The sequence below is a fragment of the Conger conger genome, chromosome 12, assembly GCF_963514075.1.
Source record: "Conger conger chromosome 12, fConCon1.1, whole genome shotgun sequence".
NCBI lineage: Eukaryota > Metazoa > Chordata > Actinopteri > Anguilliformes > Congridae > Conger > Conger conger.
Window position 1 is genome coordinate 19,228,125 of NC_083771.1, and position 20,090 is coordinate 19,248,214.

The window sequence follows — 20,090 nt, forward strand, 5'->3', positions numbered from 1 at the left end:
TTCCGAATAAAGTGCTTGGTGATATGCAAAAGTCAGCAAATAATTGAAATAATGATATAATCAAATCCCAGGCTGAAATAGAAACCAGAATACACACGGCCCACCATGGCCCTGAGGAACGAGTTTGAGGCCACCGTCGCTGTGAGAGGGGCAGTGTTTTTGGGAGCAGCCTACGGTACCCTGGCACGGGAACGAGACGTGTCTGAGAGGGGGGAAGAGGCGAGAGCCGTAATGGAGGGACGTCTGCGCTGGAGCCGTCTGCCGAGCTCCATAGCCAGTCTGCAGCCGTCTGGGAAACAGGAAGTCCTGGGGGATAAGAATATCACAGGCCGTGTCTGAAACAGCTGACTTGCCTATACTATTGAGTGTATACTGTAACCTGGGTACACAGGATGAGAAAGTTAATTAGGCAAAAATGTTCTCAAAACGGACACTCCTGTGTCTCCTGTGTCTTCAAAATATGTTCTACACGAAAAAAAAAAAAAGAAAAAAAAAACACGACATATCACCATGCTATTTTCCAACGGCACAGCAAGAAATTATGCAAGATGTCCGCCCTTATACTAAAAAGCCCTGATTTATTGGACTGCGATTGAACCCGAAGATGGCTCTGCCGCTTCCTCATGGTGGGACCTCCTAAAAAATCCGTAAATATGTTAAACAGTATGAGCAGATTTGGACATGGCCTTAGACTGGGGTCTCAGACAGCAGACCCCTCTGATACAGTGCACAGAGCTGGGGGAACTGATTGATAAATAAATGATCCAAGACACTGGCATTATCTTTAACGGCGAGGGGCATTTGAATTAAAACTGCAGCATTCGATTTAGCCTCTTTAAAAATGCATCATTTCCACTCGCTGTGCATCAAACATCTCGCTGTTGTCTGTTGCTTCCCTTTGTACTCCCTACACTGTGGTATTGTGTTGCGGTGTAGTTATCAGGGAAGGTAAGGCACGTCGCAAAGTTTACACCTTCTCTCATGACACGAGTGATGAATGATGCATGAGACTGCCTGAGCTTTCTCCCAGCTGAAGAGTAAGCACTGACTTTGGACAGTCTAAACTGAATAAGCTGTGGGATTGAGAGAGACAAATGAGCCAATACATACAAATATAGAGAATATAACCAGCCAACTCGAACCGAGAATTAGAACCTAGAAAGCAAATAAATTAATAAGTATCTTAACTATTATTAAAAATGGCTAATTAATAATAATAGTTGTTGTTATTGTAGTAGTATTATTTCAGAATAAGAATCATAAAAAATAATAATAAACAATAATAAATAATAACAATAAGTGCAATAATAACAATAACAACATTAATAATGCACAATTAATAATAATAATCCAAAATAATAACACTGTTATGGCTATTGTTGTTATTGTTATTAGCAGCAGCACCAGTATTAGTAATAGTTCTTTCCATGCATTGTATGAAAACACTTTTCAGACAGAGGGGAAACGTAGCTGATAGAATGAGAGAACAGGGGGATGAGTAGCGGAGGAGGGGGCAGGTGCTCGGACTCTTACCGGTCTGGGGTGGGGGTTGTTTCGCCGGTGAGCAGAGCAGGGTCTGGGTCGAGCTGGTTTTCCCCGTGGGGGGCACCTGAACTCTTCTGTGTACGTGCTGGTCCTGAACTGTACACTCATCTCCTCTGCAGGCTCTGCGTAACAATAAATATCTCCCCTAAACCTAACCCTAACCCCAACTAACTATCTCTCACACACACTTCTCACTCGCTCTTTTTCATTCATTCTTTGTCTCTCTTTGACACTCCCTCTCTCTGACACACAATCTCTCTGTCTCTCTCTCTCCCTCCCTCTCTCTCTCTCCCTGTCTCTCTCTCTCTCTCTCTCTCTCTCTCTCTCTCTCTCCCAATGCGTTGCACTGCACACACTATTTCCATCCCCCTCTCTTCTTCCCTAATTTGTACCTTTTTTGCTTGGAAAAGTATTCATGTGTACCCAAAGAGAACATTACTGTTCTTGGCGAACAAAATATCAAACAAAAATCCTTGAAGAACAGAAATGTACAGTACTGTGCAAAAGTTTTAGGCAGGTGTGAAAGAATGCTATAAAGTAAGAATGCTTTCAAAAATAGAAATGTTAATAGTTTATTTTTATCAATTAACGAAATGCAAAGTGAGTGAACCGAAGAAAAATCTAAATCAAATCAATATTTGGTGTGACCACCCCTTCAAACCAGCATCAATTCTTCTAGGTACACTTGCACAAAGTTTGTTGGCATATAGTCAGGGGTGTGATTAACCAATTATACCAAACAGGAGCTAATGATCATCAATTTAATATGAAACAATCATTAACTGAAACAGAAACAGCTGGTTAAAACTGGGTGAGAAACAGCCAAATTCTTCTTCTATGGTGAGGTTGCTGAAGACAGTTTGATGTCAGAAGTCATACACCATGGCAAGACTGAGCACAGCAACAAGACACAAGGTAGTTATACTGCATCAGCAAGGTCTTTCCAGATGTGCTGTCCAAGCTCTGTTGAAGAAGCACAAAGAAACGGGCAACGTTGAGGACCTTAGATGCAGTGGTAGGCCAAGGAAACTCAGATGAAAAACAGGTCATGCTTACTTCCCTTCGCAATCGGAAGATGTCCAGCAGTGCCATCAGCTCAGAATTGGCAGAAACCAGTGGGACCAAGGTACACCCATCTACTGTGCAGAGAAGTCTGGTCAGAAGTGGTCTTCATGGAAGAATTGCGGCCAAAATGCCATACCTCCAACATGGAAACAAGGCCAAATGACTCAACTATGCAGGAAAACACAGGAACTGGGGTGCAGAAAAATGGCAGCAGGTTCTCTGGACTGATGAGTCAAAATGTGAAATATTTGGCTGTCACAGAAGGCAATTTTTTCGCCGAAGGGCTGGAGAGCGGTACAAGAATGAGTGTCTGGCAACAGTGAAACATGTGAAGCAGGCAACAGTGAAGCATGGTGGAGGTTCCTTGCAAGTTTGGGGCTGCATTTCTGCAAATGGAGTTGGGGATTTGGTCAGAATTAATGGTCTCCTCAATGCTGAGAAGTACAGGCAGATACTTATCCATCATGCAATACATTCAGGGAGGCATCTCCCTGAAGGTATTGGCCCCAAATTTACAGGACAACGACCCCAAACATACAGCCAATATCATTGAGAACTATCTTCAGCATAAAGAAGAACAAGGAGTCCTAGAAGTGATGGTATGGCCCCCACAGAGCCCTGATCTCAACATCATCGTCTGTCTGGGATTACATGAAGAGACAGAAGCATTTGAGGCTGCCTAAATCCACAGAAGAACTGTGGCTAGTTCTCTAAGATGTTTGGAACAACCTACCTGCTGAGTTCCTTCAAAAACTGTATACCTAGAAGAATTGATGCTGTTTTGAAGGGTGGCCACACCAAATATTTATTTGATTTAGATTTTTCTTCTGTTCATTCACTTTTTCTGTTCATGGATTTTGTTAACTGATAAAAATAAACTATTAACGTTTCTATTTTTGAAAGCATTCTTATTTTATAGCATTGTTCCACACCTGCCTAAAACTTTTGCACAGTACTGTACCTCCGCTGTCACTTTATTTCTGAGAGTGTAGAATTTATCCTGTATTTTCAATGGAAGAGGACCAAATGTGACCTAATATGAACGTAACTGAAATTCCCATCGCAAGTGCACACCAAGTTAACTCCATATATAACTGAGGAAGTCACTTTCGTACAACATAATCTGAATGTGATTGGCATGTACTGTACATGTGTCATGGAATCATTGGGCATGGTTAGCATGGTAAAAGCGCGGTACTATAACTGCTGTAAATGGTCTAAACGGCCGAAAGTAGAGATCTGCAATCTGAGCACCCATCATTCAACAGGGTCTCTAATTTGGGAGTCTGGTTGGCCCCCATCTGGATTCCACCCTGTCCCCTCTCCCCCCTACCCGGGGGGCTCCTTGTGAATTTCTGACCATTAATAATTCAGCCAGCAGGCCGATAGACCTGCTCAGGGCCTTTTGTCTCCCCTCAATTCCTGTGGTGACGGGGGAGAGGGGTCACCTTTCTCTCAAACCACAATACTGAAGCAGCCAATTAACCCTTTGAAGACTAGGGTTGTTGTTGTTTTTTTGTCAAAATTCAGTGTCACTGTTCTAGAATTCTACTTTCAATTACCAGCAGTGATTCTTACATCAGCATTAGAATGTTCAGCTAAGAACACTCTACAGTAATCACATATTTAACATCTTAACCCGTTAAAGGTCAATCGATCCTGGCTGATGGGTGCAATGGAGGGTGATCACCGTGGAGATGGTGCATTTTCCCCTGCCTCTCCACTCCTCCTTCATAAGATAAGATAAACTCAATTGAACCCCTGGGGTAATTTGTCCTTTGCATTTGACCCATCTTAGTTACTTAAGAGCAGTGGGCAGCCATAGTGCAGCACCCAGGGACCAACTCCAGTTCTGAGGCCAGTGCATTGGTCAAGGCAGGAGCACACCTAAGCTGACATACATGTCTTTGAGTGTTGGAAGAAACCAGAGTACCTGGAGTAAACCCATGTGAACATGGGGAGAACGTGCAAACTCCAGGCAGAGATGATCTGGCCTGCCAGGATATAAACCCAGAATCTCCTTCTTGTGAGGCAACAGTGCTAAGTACTACACCACTGTGCTGCATACTGGCCACAGTTCACAGATTCTCTTCTCCTGGTTCTACACTAAAAAGCGATTTGTCTATTTAGGCGGTATAGCCAGGGGTATACTAATATGAACCCTGGCAGTGTGTCATATTAGTATACCCCTGGCTATATCGCCTAAGGACACAAATAGCTTTTTAGTACTAAATATTTCCTGTTTAGATGCATAATGAGCAAACAACGTGGAACTGTCAGTTACACAAGACCTATCAGAACATAAACCTTCTGTTCATGAATCTTCTCTAAGGCCACTTCTCTAAGGTTTATCTCACCCTATCAATAAAGGCCTTTGGGGAACAAGCACCTGAATGTACAGACTTCTGTAAAATTTCTGAAGTCAAAACTGAATTGAAATTGAATATGCTTCTCCTGAGCAGGCTCTAAACGTTTCTTATTCTCAGTTGTGGAGAACCACTCAGCCACCACAGTGCTGTTCGTTTAACCTTCACCTCCATGGCAACCAGCCAGTAGTATAAATGGACACGTTGGAATCTCTGACCTGTGTAGTCACACCAGAGGCTGTCCGTGAGTGTCTCTAACTAGGGTGACCACTGCCACTACCACTACCCAAAAAAAAGGTCACTGCACGGTGGTGAGGCTAACCAGAGGATGTGAACGACAAGTTGAAGATAGATCGCGGATTGGGGAGGGGGGAAGAACAACATAGCCAATAGGCTGGGTACATTTTATTTATACCGGCTCAACAATGGACATCCAGCAACTCCAACACTTGCTTTTTTAAACCCATAAACTGTTGGTGTTTAAGAGTGATGTAGCTGCTAACAGTCTCCTACCCTCGTTACCCTGTATGGTGACTGTACACGCCTGTGCAATCTGTGTCAGTAGAAGACTGAGTAGTACTCTCTGTAACATGAGCTCCATTCACTCTCGCTGAATACCGGCGATCGGGTTACCTGGAAGTAGTTCATTATTAACTTTCACTTCCAGCGAGTCTGTCTTTGCAGTTCCCTTTGTCAATGACTAGCCTCTATGAATAATTCAAAACTGCAGGACAATAGGAAAGCAAATCCAGGTAAAGGAATATGTTCAGATGGCCAACTGTTGCCATTGTCAGTTAAGAAAGGGAAGACTGCATGGTAATTGATTTTTCTTTTTATTCAAAACACAAATTCATTCAGAAAACAAACTCATAAAATGTTTGAATACAGTGAAACTACAAAAGCTTTTAAATGCTCAGTTTTGATGGCAGTTGGTGGTAGCAAAGACCACTTCTCTCCATTTGGGCCTACACTTGACCACATCCTGGCAGTTTCCTGCTGTCTCTTCCCCAGCTCCTGTGCACCAACTGCAGGTGGGTGTCACTGCTGCTTGGGCCTCATAGCCATTTTGGTGAGTTTGGTGTACACGTGACCAAAATTCTGCAAGAGATAACAGAACAGAAATACATATTGTACATATATTTTATTGAGATTTTTGTTCATTTTCTTACTGTTTGGAATGTCAACTCCAAAAGTAGTGACCCTGTATTTTTATATTTACTGTGTCACTTGAGAACACAGAGAAGCATCCCACATATAATATATTAGCTTATTGTTTTGAGTATCAGAATAAGAAAACTATGTTTGAAATGGACACCAAAGAAGGAATTAATTACAAACCCGCGGTCACATTTAAATAAATGATTCAGTCCAGGCCTTTATATGTCCAGTTGGAACCACAAACCAGACCTGTACGAATCATTATAAAAGGGACATTCCGGTCCAAAATCTGGCAACCCTAGTTGGCACTGGTGTGGAACTAACACTGCATTGGGTGTGTCCCCACACTGCATTTTAACACAATGTGCAAGGGTTGGGCCACCTACAGTAAACACAGCAGAACTGAGACGGGACTGGGACTGGCTGGGTTTGGATAAACACTGTACCTGAATGGCGAAGTAAACGACTGCTATGTACACAGCGATGCATCCCCCGAGGAAGAGGTCAAATGCAGCAGGCTTCACCCTGGACACAGCACAAGCACAGGACATGTATGTAACAAGATGTTAATGGGAAATAATTACATTAATGGCATTTGGCAGATGCTCTTATCCAGAGCGACGTACAACAAAGTGCATACCCATAACCAGGGATAAGTGCGCTGAAAGACCCTAGAGGGAAGTACAATTTCAACTGCTACCTGTACAACAAAGATAAGGACCAGGGCCTATTTGAATAATCTTTTTTTTTTTTTTTTTTTTTTTTTAACAAACAAATAAACAAACAAACAACAAAGCAAAAGTGACCAAACTTAACTATCCAAACACTGCTTACCTAGCCAACTAAAAATACAGATACACAAAGTAAATCACAAAGACAACAATTAAGGTTCACAGGGAGGTAGGGAGGGACAGGGAGAGATGCTGCTTGAAGAGGTGCGTCTTCAGTTTGCGCTTGAAGGTGGGGAGAGATTCTACAGTTAATCCAATAATAATCCAAGAAAAAACATTGGCACTGATTTTGGACTATTCTGTAAAGATCAGCTGCAGCGTAGGCTAGATTGCAGGTTGATTAAATTGTTCCCTTTGAAATTTCTATCAAAATGGTCAATGTGTGGGTTACCCTGCAAGTGGGCACTGAGATATGAATATGCAAACATAGCAAAATTATTTGTTAGTTGGATAAGATAATTTTACTTAAAACAAAATGATTGATGAGATTTCTTAAAACAAGGAACATATAATATTGAATTCAGTCCAATTATTTTGCTATGTTAAAACAATCTTCAAATGAGAGAAACAAGTTGTCTGAATTTGAGTGTATAACATTGATTAAGATTTTATTTCTGCAGTGGCAGAGGCAGAGGTGAGAGGATGTTAGTGCTAGGCTAGGCAAAAGCAGCTACATGATTAGCACTCTATACAGGAGGACAATGGGCGAGCGAGGATAGCTTTAGCTGCGAGCGCACAGTTTCTACCGACAAACCTCCACCAGTCTGGGCTTCTTCAGACAGCCAGGACTACTCACCTGTACATCATCATTGGCTGGTTCATTTGGTCAAAGAAGGTGAGCTCAGGATCTCTGAAAGCAAAGGGAAAGTGAAATGGATGAGTGACACAGACATAATTTCGACTTTGTTCAAGTGCTGGTTTGTCTGTTTACATTTTTTTTTGCGTAGAATGCACATTTTCTCACGAGGCTGGTTGTGGAGGTCAGCCTGAGGGCGATATGCTTGTGGGCTGAATATGGAACCATACAGTGCGAAGAGGCAGGGTAATGGATTGGAGAAAATGGGCTGTATCTATGCTCTGTCAACACTAAACCTTCCGCACTAGGCCAAAGAAATGATTTTAATTTGCGTTGTAAACCTATATTCAGACTACAGATCTGTTGGTGTTTCACTGTGTTTTATTATTCTGCATTCAGGTGGCTCACCTGCGGTCGTTGTGGAAGGTGTGTCGCAGGACCTGCTTGAGGTAGCGGCTCAGCTGCTGCTCCAGGGAGTGGACCAGGAGGACCGGACCCGGTTCACGGTCCAGCAGCTGAGCGGCCCGGGGCACCGAGGACAGGAAAGACATCATCGCCGAGAGACGGCCGTCCTGGATCTCCTGCAGGAGAAGAGCAAGAGAGCTGATCCGAAAATGTGCTCATAACACACTAACAATGCCCTTCAGCCCCTCATGACCACGCCTGAGAAGACTTCCAATTCCTGTTAAACTTTCAGTGTAATGTCCAGCTATGGCCAACAGAGGGCAGCAGAATACACTTCAAGTTTACTGTGAACCTGTTTCCATTGTATTTAAACAATGATATGATGGATGGATAAGATTTAATGTAAGAGCAATCGTATAATATATTGTATGTTAAAAATATAAAAATGCATATCATATCAGAATAAACACATTATTTCCCAAGTATGTCAATATATCAATAATTATTAAATGAAATCGAAAAAGTGAAATTCACTGCAAAGAAGTGTACTATTTTTGCTAGTGGTTACCATTTCAGTATCTGAGATCAGTGGCACATGGCCCCACCCCCAAAAACTTTCTTATTATGTCTGCAAATGCACTACCTATTAAGAGTAATTATATAATAAGCTTGGTGGCGCATAAATTATTTCCTCAATGATGAAATATGCCTGTAATTTCTTATTATATTAATACAAGGAAATTGCACTAGTGCTAGTTTAAAATGCAATACTCTTCCCTGGACCCTGTTTACAAATTTACACATTAGCTTGGATAATTGAAACCTGAAAATGAATTAACAACATTCATATCAATATTAATACTAATTCGAAGACTGGTGTTGCTACAGCTTCACTAAAATCATCTCAGCTACTGCTAATAATGAAATGAGGTTCCACATTTAAAAACTAATACTTGTTTGCACATATTGAAACATTAATATGGTGACCTCATCCAAGCTAATTAGTCCACTTTTTTATGAGCAGCAATGTACGATATTGAAATTCTGGGGCTGACATCAATAAGCAATGTTTGCCTGGCCACATTGGCCAATAATGTTGCAAATAGCTCCCTGTTATAGCACAAATGCAACAGACATCAGCCCACTAAGAAGAAATGTAATACATTTCATTAGTATTCAAGATATTGGGACTTTATTAAATAGAGAGCATGAGTCTATGGATTATCTGTACAGCTTTGTTCATGGGATTGATTAGTATACATTACAAATTAAATAAATAAATAAATGAGGGACTGTGATTAGGCTACATTTTCATAATTAAATCTTAATTATATCAGTATCCAGCCAATACCGACATGCTCTTTATTTCATTATTCCCTCTTGGATTTTGCGCAACATATGAGTAAATAGATTTTACATTGTTAAAGAATACAATGAACCAATAACAGATTAGGAACATTTTGACAAAAGCATATTCATTAATAAAAGTGTCTCACCATTTGGCCCTTAAACACCTGCAGCTCCTTCGGTGACCCCTGAGCCAAAACAAAGCAACACGATCAATCCGCTGTTTTAAAAGTTTAACACATACCAGAAAAACTGGCAAAAAGAGTTGGTGAATTTACAGGCCACCAGAGAGACCTCTGATGGCCTGTAAATTCACCAACTCTTTTTGTGTTTTATGGATGTTTTTTTATACTGAAATAGCAGAAAACCTGTGATATTTCGAGCTGCTCGGACAGTGGCCACTCAAGAATATATATTTTAAAGAGAAAGACAATGTGTATATATAAAAGAGAAGACAGGTGAGTCACAGAAGTGTCATCACACTTTTTGACCTTTGGGGCGTGTATGACTCATTTCAGCTTTGGGGGAGACTCACTGTTGGACCACCTATCATCAAGTTTCACAAGTACACTAGGTAGTATTTATTGATATGAGAATATTAAAAGTGACATGTCGCCCAGTCTCCCCCCAAACCTAGGTGTATGTGGGGCACACCTTGTCCGAGAGGTTGTACATGACACGGGCGAGGGACTCAGCCACGATCACCGCGTTCCTCTTCAGCTTCCTGATGTCTGTCTGGGAACTGGGGGGGGGGGGGGGGGCAGAGAAGAGGGACCTGGGTTTGTAACTCAGAGGTTGCTGGTTCAATCCTCAAACGAGGTACTGCTGTACCACTGCCTGGGGCAGGTGTATAGGCCTGGATTGGTCCATAACTCTGATTTACAAATAAACTTTTTTTTCTTCACACAGTTTGGCGAGCTCAGCAATCACTCAAATTAATTAACCAAAATGTGTTTGAAGTGTAACATTTTAATTTACGGGTAATTTGAAGTTATGGTCAAATGTTGATTGGATGCAAAACCGAATTTCATCAGAGAATACCTAGCTTTATAAATTTCATCAAAGACTAGTCTAGCATGTGTATCTGTGGTCCATTATTTAACTGTAGTCTGGCATATATGATACTAATATGCTAATATGGAGTCAAATGAACTCAACCCAGACTGAAGCTAGTGCATGACACAAACTGAGACATATATCACTGTGATTCCTGCAGTGTCCTATAAATGCATACAGTACCTCACTGTCCCAGAGTAGCTCACACTCGCCCCTCACACCCCCAAAAACAGCCCTCACATGGTATCCAAGATAGAGCCCCTCTGCTCAGACCGGGGGTCGTCCAGGTGAGAGAGGGTGAAGCCAGGGATCCGGCGCATGCTGTACCGCTCGTGCTCCCACGCCACCGTGGACTCCCCCAGATTGATCTTCTTATGGACCATTCCCACCTTCACCCAGGGGAAACGGGAAGATACCACCTGTGTGGAGGGGGGGAGGCAGGGAGTGGGACTCGTTTAGCCAGCAGTGAGATGGCAGTGCTTCAGAAATAAAATGCAGAAAGATGGCGCTCAGTGTCATGTGACTTGGAGATCTGGTGAAATGCCAAATCCGAATTAATAGCATCATTAATCAGCTTGTACTGCCATCCCAGTGAACATCGCTAGAGTCTAGACATCTAGAAATCTAGTTTGAGAGATTTTCAATAAAAACAGACTAGGTTATCATCAATATAGCTCAGGTTTTCTCCAGATAAAAAAAGAAAACAAAATTTCACTTTTCAACCTAATGGACTCATATAGATGAGCCCATATAGATGGGCCGTATAGATGAGCCCGTATAGATGCGCCCGTATAGATGAGCCCGTATAGATGAGCCTGTATAGATGGGCCGTATAGATGAGCCCATATAGATGAGCCTGTATAGATGGGCCCGTATAGATGGGGCGTATAGATGAGCCGGTATAGATGAGCCTGTATAGATGGGCCATATAGATGGGCCCATATAGATGAGCCTGTATAGATGGGCCGTATAGATGAGCCCGTATAGATGAGCCCATATAGATGGGCCGTATAGATGGGCCCGTATAGATGGGCCGTATAGATGGGCCGTATAGATGAGCCTGTATAGATGGGCCCGTATAGATAAGCCCGTATAGATGAGCCCGTATAGATGAGCCTGGATAGATGGGCCGGTATAGATGGCCCGTATAGATGGGCCCGTATAGATGGGCCGTATAGATGAGCCTGTATAGATGGGCCGTATAGATGAGCCCGTATAGATGAGCCTGTATAGATGGGCCGTATAGATGGGTGAGCCCGTATAGATGGGCCCATATAGATGAGCCGTTGGTGTTTGGGGTGCTCCCTCCCTCACCTGCTCCAGCTCCTGGATGAAGGTGTGCTGAGGGGTGCCAGGCTTGGGGGGTCGAGACACGTGGAGGAACAGTCCGTCACCGTTGGCCAGCGTGTCGAGACACAGGACAAACGCCACATTGTCCTGAATGAGGCTGGACTCTGAGACACGACAATATCACAATACAATTACAATAACTCCTTATAACCTCAATATCACCCTACAATTACAATAACTCCTTATAACCTCAATATCACCCTACAATTACAATAACTCCTTATAACCTCAATATCACCCTACAATTACAATAACTCCCGATAACCTCAATATCACCCTACAATTACAATAACTCCCGATAACCTCAATATCACCCTACAATTACAATTACAACAACACCCAACAATATCAATACAATAACAACAATACCCCGCTGCAGAATGTGTGCTACATTTATTTTGGTAAGGGAGGGGCCCTCGAGACATCCTTCCCATGGACTCATGACCCGTCTATGAGCGCTTACAGGGTGCTGGTGTGAACAGTCCCTTCAGAACACTCAGATTAGGCAGGAGGAAATGAATAAAGCAAGGCTGACGCACCAGCATGGTCCAGATTCTCCTCGATCCAACGCTTGGTCCCTAGGAAGTTGTACTTGCCCCCACCGGTCAGGGAGAAAAGCAAGTGGTACCTGAGTGAAATCAAGAAAGAAAAGGGGTTTTAACATCACCTGACAACTCCATTTGACATAGCAACGCTTTCTGAATGCAGAAACTAGTCTAAAGTAAATGTTATGTAATGATAATTAGTCATTTATCGGATGCATTTATCCAAAGTGAGTTAAAGTTGATTAGACTTAGGTTAGGGGCCTTGCTCAAGGCTGTGCAGATCTTCTCGTGGCTACACCAGGGCTTGAACCACCGACCTTCTGGGTCCTTGTCATGTACCTTAGCCACTAGGCTACAGGCAGCCCCCATGTTATAGGTTATCACTCGATTTAAGGTTAAAACTGTGAGGAGGCCGGTGGTTTGACTGAACGTAGCACAGTAATGTCCCCGTTAAAGAGCGTATGGGGCGGTGGAACGCTGACTCACGGGGCGTGGCTGCGGGGGTCGCTGTAGAGGTCGTGGAAGAGGCGGACCAGCTCCAGGAGCACGGCCACACCGCTGCCGTTGGAATCAGATCCGTACGACAGCCACTGCCACACAGGAGGGGCGGGGAAGGGTCAGTACCGTGCCTTCCTACAGACCCTGAAAACCACTGACATATTTACTCCAGTGCTTTTGGAGGAAGGAACGGAAGTACAGTAGTATAAGGTGCAAAATGCAATTCGACAAATAAGAACTTTTCCTTTTAACCAGACCGAAGACCGTTGCCATTTATTGAATAATGAATTCATCCAGAAATGGAATGACATTCAAATGCAAATATTATATGACTCATAGCCAGAAATAGTTGGACTTTATGTTGATTTTAATGAAAATACTGAAGTATCGTACAGATTCAAGACAAGAGTCTTAAGCATGAGTAGACTGACTGCCAGATGGACAGCAGGACACGTGACTGTTTTAGCCAATCAGAGATTGTCTGGCAGGGCCTGAAGTTGAAGAGTTCGGCACTTTCTGCAGGGGTTAATCCTGATAACCTTCACCATCTGCCCCTTGGTTAATAACTGTGAGCTTCTTCAGCTTTTCTCAGTCCATTTCCCATAATTCCCTCTGTTCTAATCACAACTGCCTCTCTTCCCATGATCTCTTCTCATAATGCCATCAGTATTGAACCAGACCTGGGTCAAATAATAATGATACTTTAGCCATTTAGATACCTATCGGTAAGATTCCTGCAGATAAATGTCAGTTTTTAAAAGACAAATCATGTTTCATCAATATAGACAATACAATAAAATTCACTGTTGCATTATTTTAATTTATCTGTATTTATTAAAAATGTATACCCATGCCTAGAACATTTGTCAAATAGCCTAATTTGGGTTGCCAACCCCAAATACAGTACATTAGAAACATGGCCTGAAACTCCACTGAAGTGTCAGTTTGTGAGCGATATGTCAATAATATCAGATAACCCACAACGCTAAACCGTCTGATGCCAGGTTCAACAGAGTGAAGCAGCAAAAATGTTTACAGAGAAAAACGTATAAAAAATTATAATGTGCCTCTCTTCATTAGTAATGCTAGCATCTTGATATGATTATTAGCCTACCTGCGTGAGCATTGGCACATACATCAGTAGCCCACTAAGATTAATCTCCAGTAAGTAGACAGGAGAAGAAGAGGGTGTTAGAGAGGCTTGCTCTTTTGTTGGCAAGAGCATAACTGCGAATTTAACAGGTCTCACACATAGTTTTGACGTTCTTCTCACAGGCTTTGCAGCATGAAATGGTCCCTGTTGGGCACGGCAGCCATTTCCATTATAGAGGGGTTATTGTTCTGTGCCACAAAATACAAATGTGTGATATGTAGTTCAGCGTTTCTACCGAGCAGGAACCTCCTAAGACCCAACAATTCATTTTTGATCACCGCAGGGGACTTGAGCAATGTTAAGAAGCATATATTCGACTGTGCTGAAGCCTACACTACAAAATACACATAACATAAAATCATATTTTTATGACAACATTTTTTTGTTAACCAGTCCACTTTCTGGACTTGTTATGGCATTATGTTTAAAAAAAGAATAATTTAGATCAGGGCTGCCCAATCCAGTTCCTGGAGATCACCTGATTCTACTAATTAGGAGCTGAACAAGCTGGTGAATATGATGTGCTTTATTAGGGTTGGAATGAAAACCTACAGGACGGTAGATCTCCAAAAATGGGGTTGGGCAGCCCTGGAAATGATTGACTGTCAAAATAAGTAAGATTACGATTACTGATTCATATTTATATTTTAGCAGGGACTGTGATTGGACATTTTAATCCTAATGTTTGGACAATTCACACAGATAATTATAACAATGAGGATTAGGATTATGACAACAACAACAATAATAATAATAATAATAATAATAATAATAATAATAATAATAATACATAATTTTGTACCTCTGAATATTTACTGGGTAAGGAAATTCCCGTAAAATGTTGGACAGCGGGCCTTATTGTTTACAGCAGGGCTGCCCAACCCCATTTATGGAGATCTACCGTCCTGTAGGTTTTCATTCCAACCCTAATAAAGCATATCATATTCACCAGCTTGTTGAGCTCCTAGTTAGCAGAATCAGGTGTGTCACATTAGGGTTGAAGTGAAAACATAGAGAATGGTAGATCTCCAGGAACTGGATTGGGCAGCCCTGATTTAGATTTTGAAATGAAGATATTTTCAGGTGATTTGAAGGAGAGCAGACATTGCAGATGTGGGATTATGTGAACATGAAGCATCTGCCCAATAACAAAGCCATGACGTAAAGCATAAAACACAAAATATGAGTATGGTATATTTATAGAGACAGTACACATGAAAATATAAGGCACACATTTAGGAAGACATAGTGTTAGAATTAAGTAAGGTGGTGCCGGCATATAATGAAGATGGATTCCTTTCATTTTGGATCTTTATGCTGTTACACTTATCTATGCATTACCCTGATTACCCAGCCCAGCCCAGCCAGCCCAGTACTGCAGTGTTGGCGACTGGAAGAAGTCAGCTGTCCTTAGGCTTAATCGTCAGGGCTGTTTAACAGGACTCAAGAGGGCCAACCCCGAACAAACAGTCCTCGCACAACACCAACAACGCTGGCACAACACCAACAATCCTCACACAACACCAACAACGCTGGCACAACACCAACAATCCTCACACAACACCAACAGCGCTGGCACAACACCAACTATCCTCACACAACACCAACAGTGCTGGCACAACACCAACTATTCTCACACAACACCAACAGCGCTGGCACAACACCAACAATCCTCACACAACCCAAACAATCCTCACACAACACCAACAATCCTCGCACAACACCAACAATCCTCACACAACACCAAAAATCCTCACACAATACCAATAACGCTGGCACAACACCAACAATTCTCACACAACACCAATAACGCTGGCACAACACCAACAATCCTCGCACAACACCAACAATCCTCACACACCAACAACGCTGACACAACACCAACTATCCTCACACAACACCAACAGCGCTGGCACAACACCAACAATCCTCACACAACACCAACAGCGCTGGCACAACACCAACAATCCTCACACAACACCAATAACGCTGGCACAACACCAACAATCCTCACACAACACCAATAACGCTGGCACAACACCAACAATCCTCGCACAACACCAACAATCCTCACACACCAACAACACTGACACAACACCAACTATCCTCACACAACATCAACAGCGCTGGCACAACACCAACAATCCTCACACAACACAAACAATCCTCACACAACACCAACAATCCTCGCACAACACCAACAATCCTCACACAACACCAACAATCCTCACACAACACCAATAACGCTGGCACAACACCAACAATCCTCACACAACACCAATAACGCTGGCACAACACCAACAATCCTCACACAACACCAATAACGCTGGCACAACACCAACAATCCTCGCACAACACCAACAATCCTCACACACCAACAACGCTGACACAACACCAACAATCCTCACACAACACCAACAACGCCGGCATAACACCAACAATGCTGGCACAACACCAACTATCCTCACACAACATCAACAGCGCTGGCACAACACCAACAATCCTCACACAACACAAACAATCCTCACACAACACCAACAATCCTCGCACAACACCAACAATCCTCACACAACACCAACAATCCTCACACAACACCAATAACGCTGGCACAACACCAACAATCCTCACACAACACCAATAACGCTGGCACAACACCAACAATCCTCACACAACACCAATAACGCTGGCACAACACCAACAATCCTCGCACAACACCAACAACTCTGGCACAACACCAACAAGCCTCGCACAGCACCAACAACGCCGGCATAACACCAACAATGCTGGCACAACACCAACGATCCTCGCACAACACCAACAACGCTGGCACAACACCAACAATCCTCACACAACACCAACAACTCTGGCACAACACCAACAAGCCTCGCACAACACCAACAATCCTCACACAACACCAATAATCCTCACCACACCAACAACACTGGCACAACACCAACAATCCTCGCACAACACCAACAATCCTCACACAACACCAACAATCCTTGCACAACACCAACAATGCTGTCACAACACCAACAATCCTTGCAAAACACCAGCAACGCTGGCACAACGTTGCTGTAACGCTGTGCCGATGTAATGCTTTAATGGGTATGCTCAGAAACAGCTGATGGCCTGCGCTCAATATGTCCGTAAATGATAAGAACAATAAGAACAATACATAGAGAATACATGGAGAAAGAGAGGAACAGAAGGGGGAGGGAAGACGGAGACTGACAGACAGACACTCGAAGAGACAGACAAACAGATACAGGAATGACAGGGATGAACAGACACAGAAAGAGACAGAGACAAACAGAACGAGACAGACAGTCACACAGGAACAGAAATGCAGACAGACACGTACATGAATAGAGAGACAGGAAAACAGGGGGAGTGAGAGATAGAAACAAATATAGGCAGAGGGCACGTTCAAGGACAAGGAGTGATTTGATTTTTTCACTTGTTTATTTAACAGATGAGTGAATTTGACTCACATGTTTGTACTGAAGTCTTGCACCCAAGAGTAAGTACAAGGCTGGAGAGAGTGACTGCCAGTAAAACTAATCAATTAACTTCTACTCTGCATGGAAAGATTTCATTACCACCAACCACCACATCCACAAAAACCCTCTTTGTCCTGCATTCAATCTGTTATCTACTACAGTAATAGATACTAACTCATTTTAATGTAAAATTAGCATGAAGACACTAGTGGTAGGAAAATGGCAAACATTGTCAGGCTAAATGGTCTGTTTTCCTCAGTAAGTTGTGCTATGTTAAAATACTGCTAAATCGCTAATGGCAGACTAACAGCAGATTTCTATGCCAATGGCAGTTACAGGCACAATCAGCATTCTAATTATATACATACAGGATATACCGTATATAAGGCCGAGAGCCTTCAGTATTTAGAGGTTCTAGAAACTCTAAATGAATGAAGCCACTACTCAACGAAGCACTGCTAATACTGCTCAGGCAGTAAGAGCAGTCATCTGGCAGTCGGAGGGTTGCCGGTTCGATCCACCCTGGTTGTGGCGGAGTATCCCTGAGCAAGACACCTAACCCCCAATTGCTCCTGATGAGCTGGTTGGTGCCGTGCATGGCAGCCAATCGCCGTGAGTGTGTGTGAATGGTTAAAAGAAGCATCAATTGTTCAGCGCTTTGGATAAAGGCACTATGTAAATGCCAACAATTTACCATTTATAATTTTTTATCATGACCATGATGTATAATTATTAAAGGACTGCATTTTTAAGAGATATGTGCTTTTTTTAGGCTAAAGGATTAGCCTACTGCCAAATTAGCAGGTTGATTATAGATGTAGAAGTAGTACTGGCAATCAGTAGCTTTATTCCATCTAGGAAAAAACAATTCTATGAAAAACAAATCATAGGAAAAGCTAAATTAAAACAGGAAAACATTGTGGCATAACCATTTAAAGGATAAATACATTCAATTCAGTTTCCTTGTGAAAATGCGTTGGTTTTTTTGACAAAATTCACTCAGTTGTTGCAATAATTTCATTTCAAAATGCACTACAATTGCTCCCTCTATCGAATGAATCAGAACTTAATCACACTTAATTACCTCATTACTTGTCCAAATAGAGAAACCAATTGGATACTTATATCAGCATAATGGCATGATTAAACAGCCTACTTGCCAGATAGCTACTCTAAGAGGTTGCGTATGACCATTACTGACTGGGAAATCAGCAACATCAAATTCCCAAATAAGTATTTCAGCAAAACAAACCAAAAAATGGTTACTGCTGCATTCTGTCTCAGTACACTGAAGATACTTATCAAAATGTTCCCCGGCCACAAAGTTTCTAACTGCCGTTTACCGTGTAAAAGAACATGTCTGAAACCTGTGAAACGTCTTTCACTGAGCAGAATTACGGCCGTTCATTAAATTGAATGTGTTCGTCAGCGTTCAGCAGGGACCGGAAGCAATATCTCTGTTGTAAAAGCGTGTCAGATTTATGACATCACTGTTGGTTTGCAGGCACTGGATGCAATGGGCTATTACCCTGCCTCACAGCTCAGGCTGCTGGTGTTGGTGTAGGGGCAGCTCCCATTGGCTGTTAATCAGCGGGACAGCCACGAGGACTGCCTTCACTCACCATAACCACTCAGGTGTCTGAGAGGTAACTGTGAATTTGCCCCGTGTCTCCCGGCCTAGACATGTCAGCGTACACTAACACTTTTCCCAATCGCAAATCACAGACGTGAAACAGGGAGAGAGAAACGCCAGCTCCAGCAGGGGGCGACAGAGTGAACAGTCAGGGTGAGGGGCTCTCCACTAGGAGACCCAAAACAGGGCCTCAGGGGGCTGCCAGGGGGGCCTCGAGATGATCAAAAATTATAGAAAGCTTCAATCACAATACATCAAGAGATAAGTAATTATCCAGCTAAATAAGTAACACAAAGAAGGCAATTAATAGTATATAAAATATAATACACATTTTCATTTCTGTAGATGTCACACTAATCTGTTTCCAATAAATGGAGAAAAGAAAATGGAAGACATTTTTGCTGTGTAATTTACTTTGCTTTGGGTTTGATTCCCTGGTGGCATTGTGGTGTTGCTCCCTGAAATCACGTTGTATATTAATTCTCTTGCTAAAAATGCAAGGTAAATAGGTCAATTACAATGAAATGAATAACAATAACAATAAAATGTGTATCGTCACTGAACTGTTCAAATGGATACTCAATATTATTCATCATGTGAAAATGGTCATATCAAAAATGGCACTAAAAAGTCTTCAGCTACCAGATAGAGGTAAATATAATTTAATTTAACATACACTGCAGATACATGAAACGCTTAAAGGGCTATGAAAGTGAAATCACAAATAAGAAGATAGAGTTCCTTTTTCAGAGGAGACATGGATATGAACTGGCAAACCTATATCAGAAAAGTTCATAATCAAGGACACTTGATGGAACCATCATGTTTGGCAACAATCAGGAAGCTACATGATACTCACACGTAGCAGAAATCCTTTAACCTTTAAAAGCTTTTAAAAAGCCTCCATGTGGGAGTTGTGAGTATAGTCCAATTAAAAGT

General features: G+C 42.4%; 1 protein-coding gene across 1 annotated transcript in view; it reads right to left on the reverse strand.

Annotated features, from left to right (window-relative positions):
- Positions 1 to 6,014: 6,014 nt before the first annotated feature.
- Positions 6,015 to 20,090, reverse strand: part of zgc:109965 (Nicalin-1-like) — a 19,023-nt gene continuing 4,947 nt past the window's right edge. Inside the window, exons 6-15 of the mRNA XM_061262094.1 lie at positions 12,851 to 12,954; positions 12,359 to 12,447; positions 11,784 to 11,923; positions 10,710 to 10,888; positions 10,068 to 10,155; positions 9,563 to 9,601; positions 8,070 to 8,242; positions 7,662 to 7,715; positions 6,581 to 6,659; positions 6,015 to 6,074 (exon numbers count right to left, since the gene is read on the reverse strand). Coding sequence (XP_061118078.1) covers positions 6,015 to 6,074; positions 6,581 to 6,659; positions 7,662 to 7,715; positions 8,070 to 8,242; positions 9,563 to 9,601; positions 10,068 to 10,155; positions 10,710 to 10,888; positions 11,784 to 11,923; positions 12,359 to 12,447; positions 12,851 to 12,954 — 1,005 coding nt within the window. The remainder of the gene's footprint in view (positions 6,075 to 6,580; positions 6,660 to 7,661; positions 7,716 to 8,069; positions 8,243 to 9,562; positions 9,602 to 10,067; positions 10,156 to 10,709; positions 10,889 to 11,783; positions 11,924 to 12,358; positions 12,448 to 12,850; positions 12,955 to 20,090) is intronic.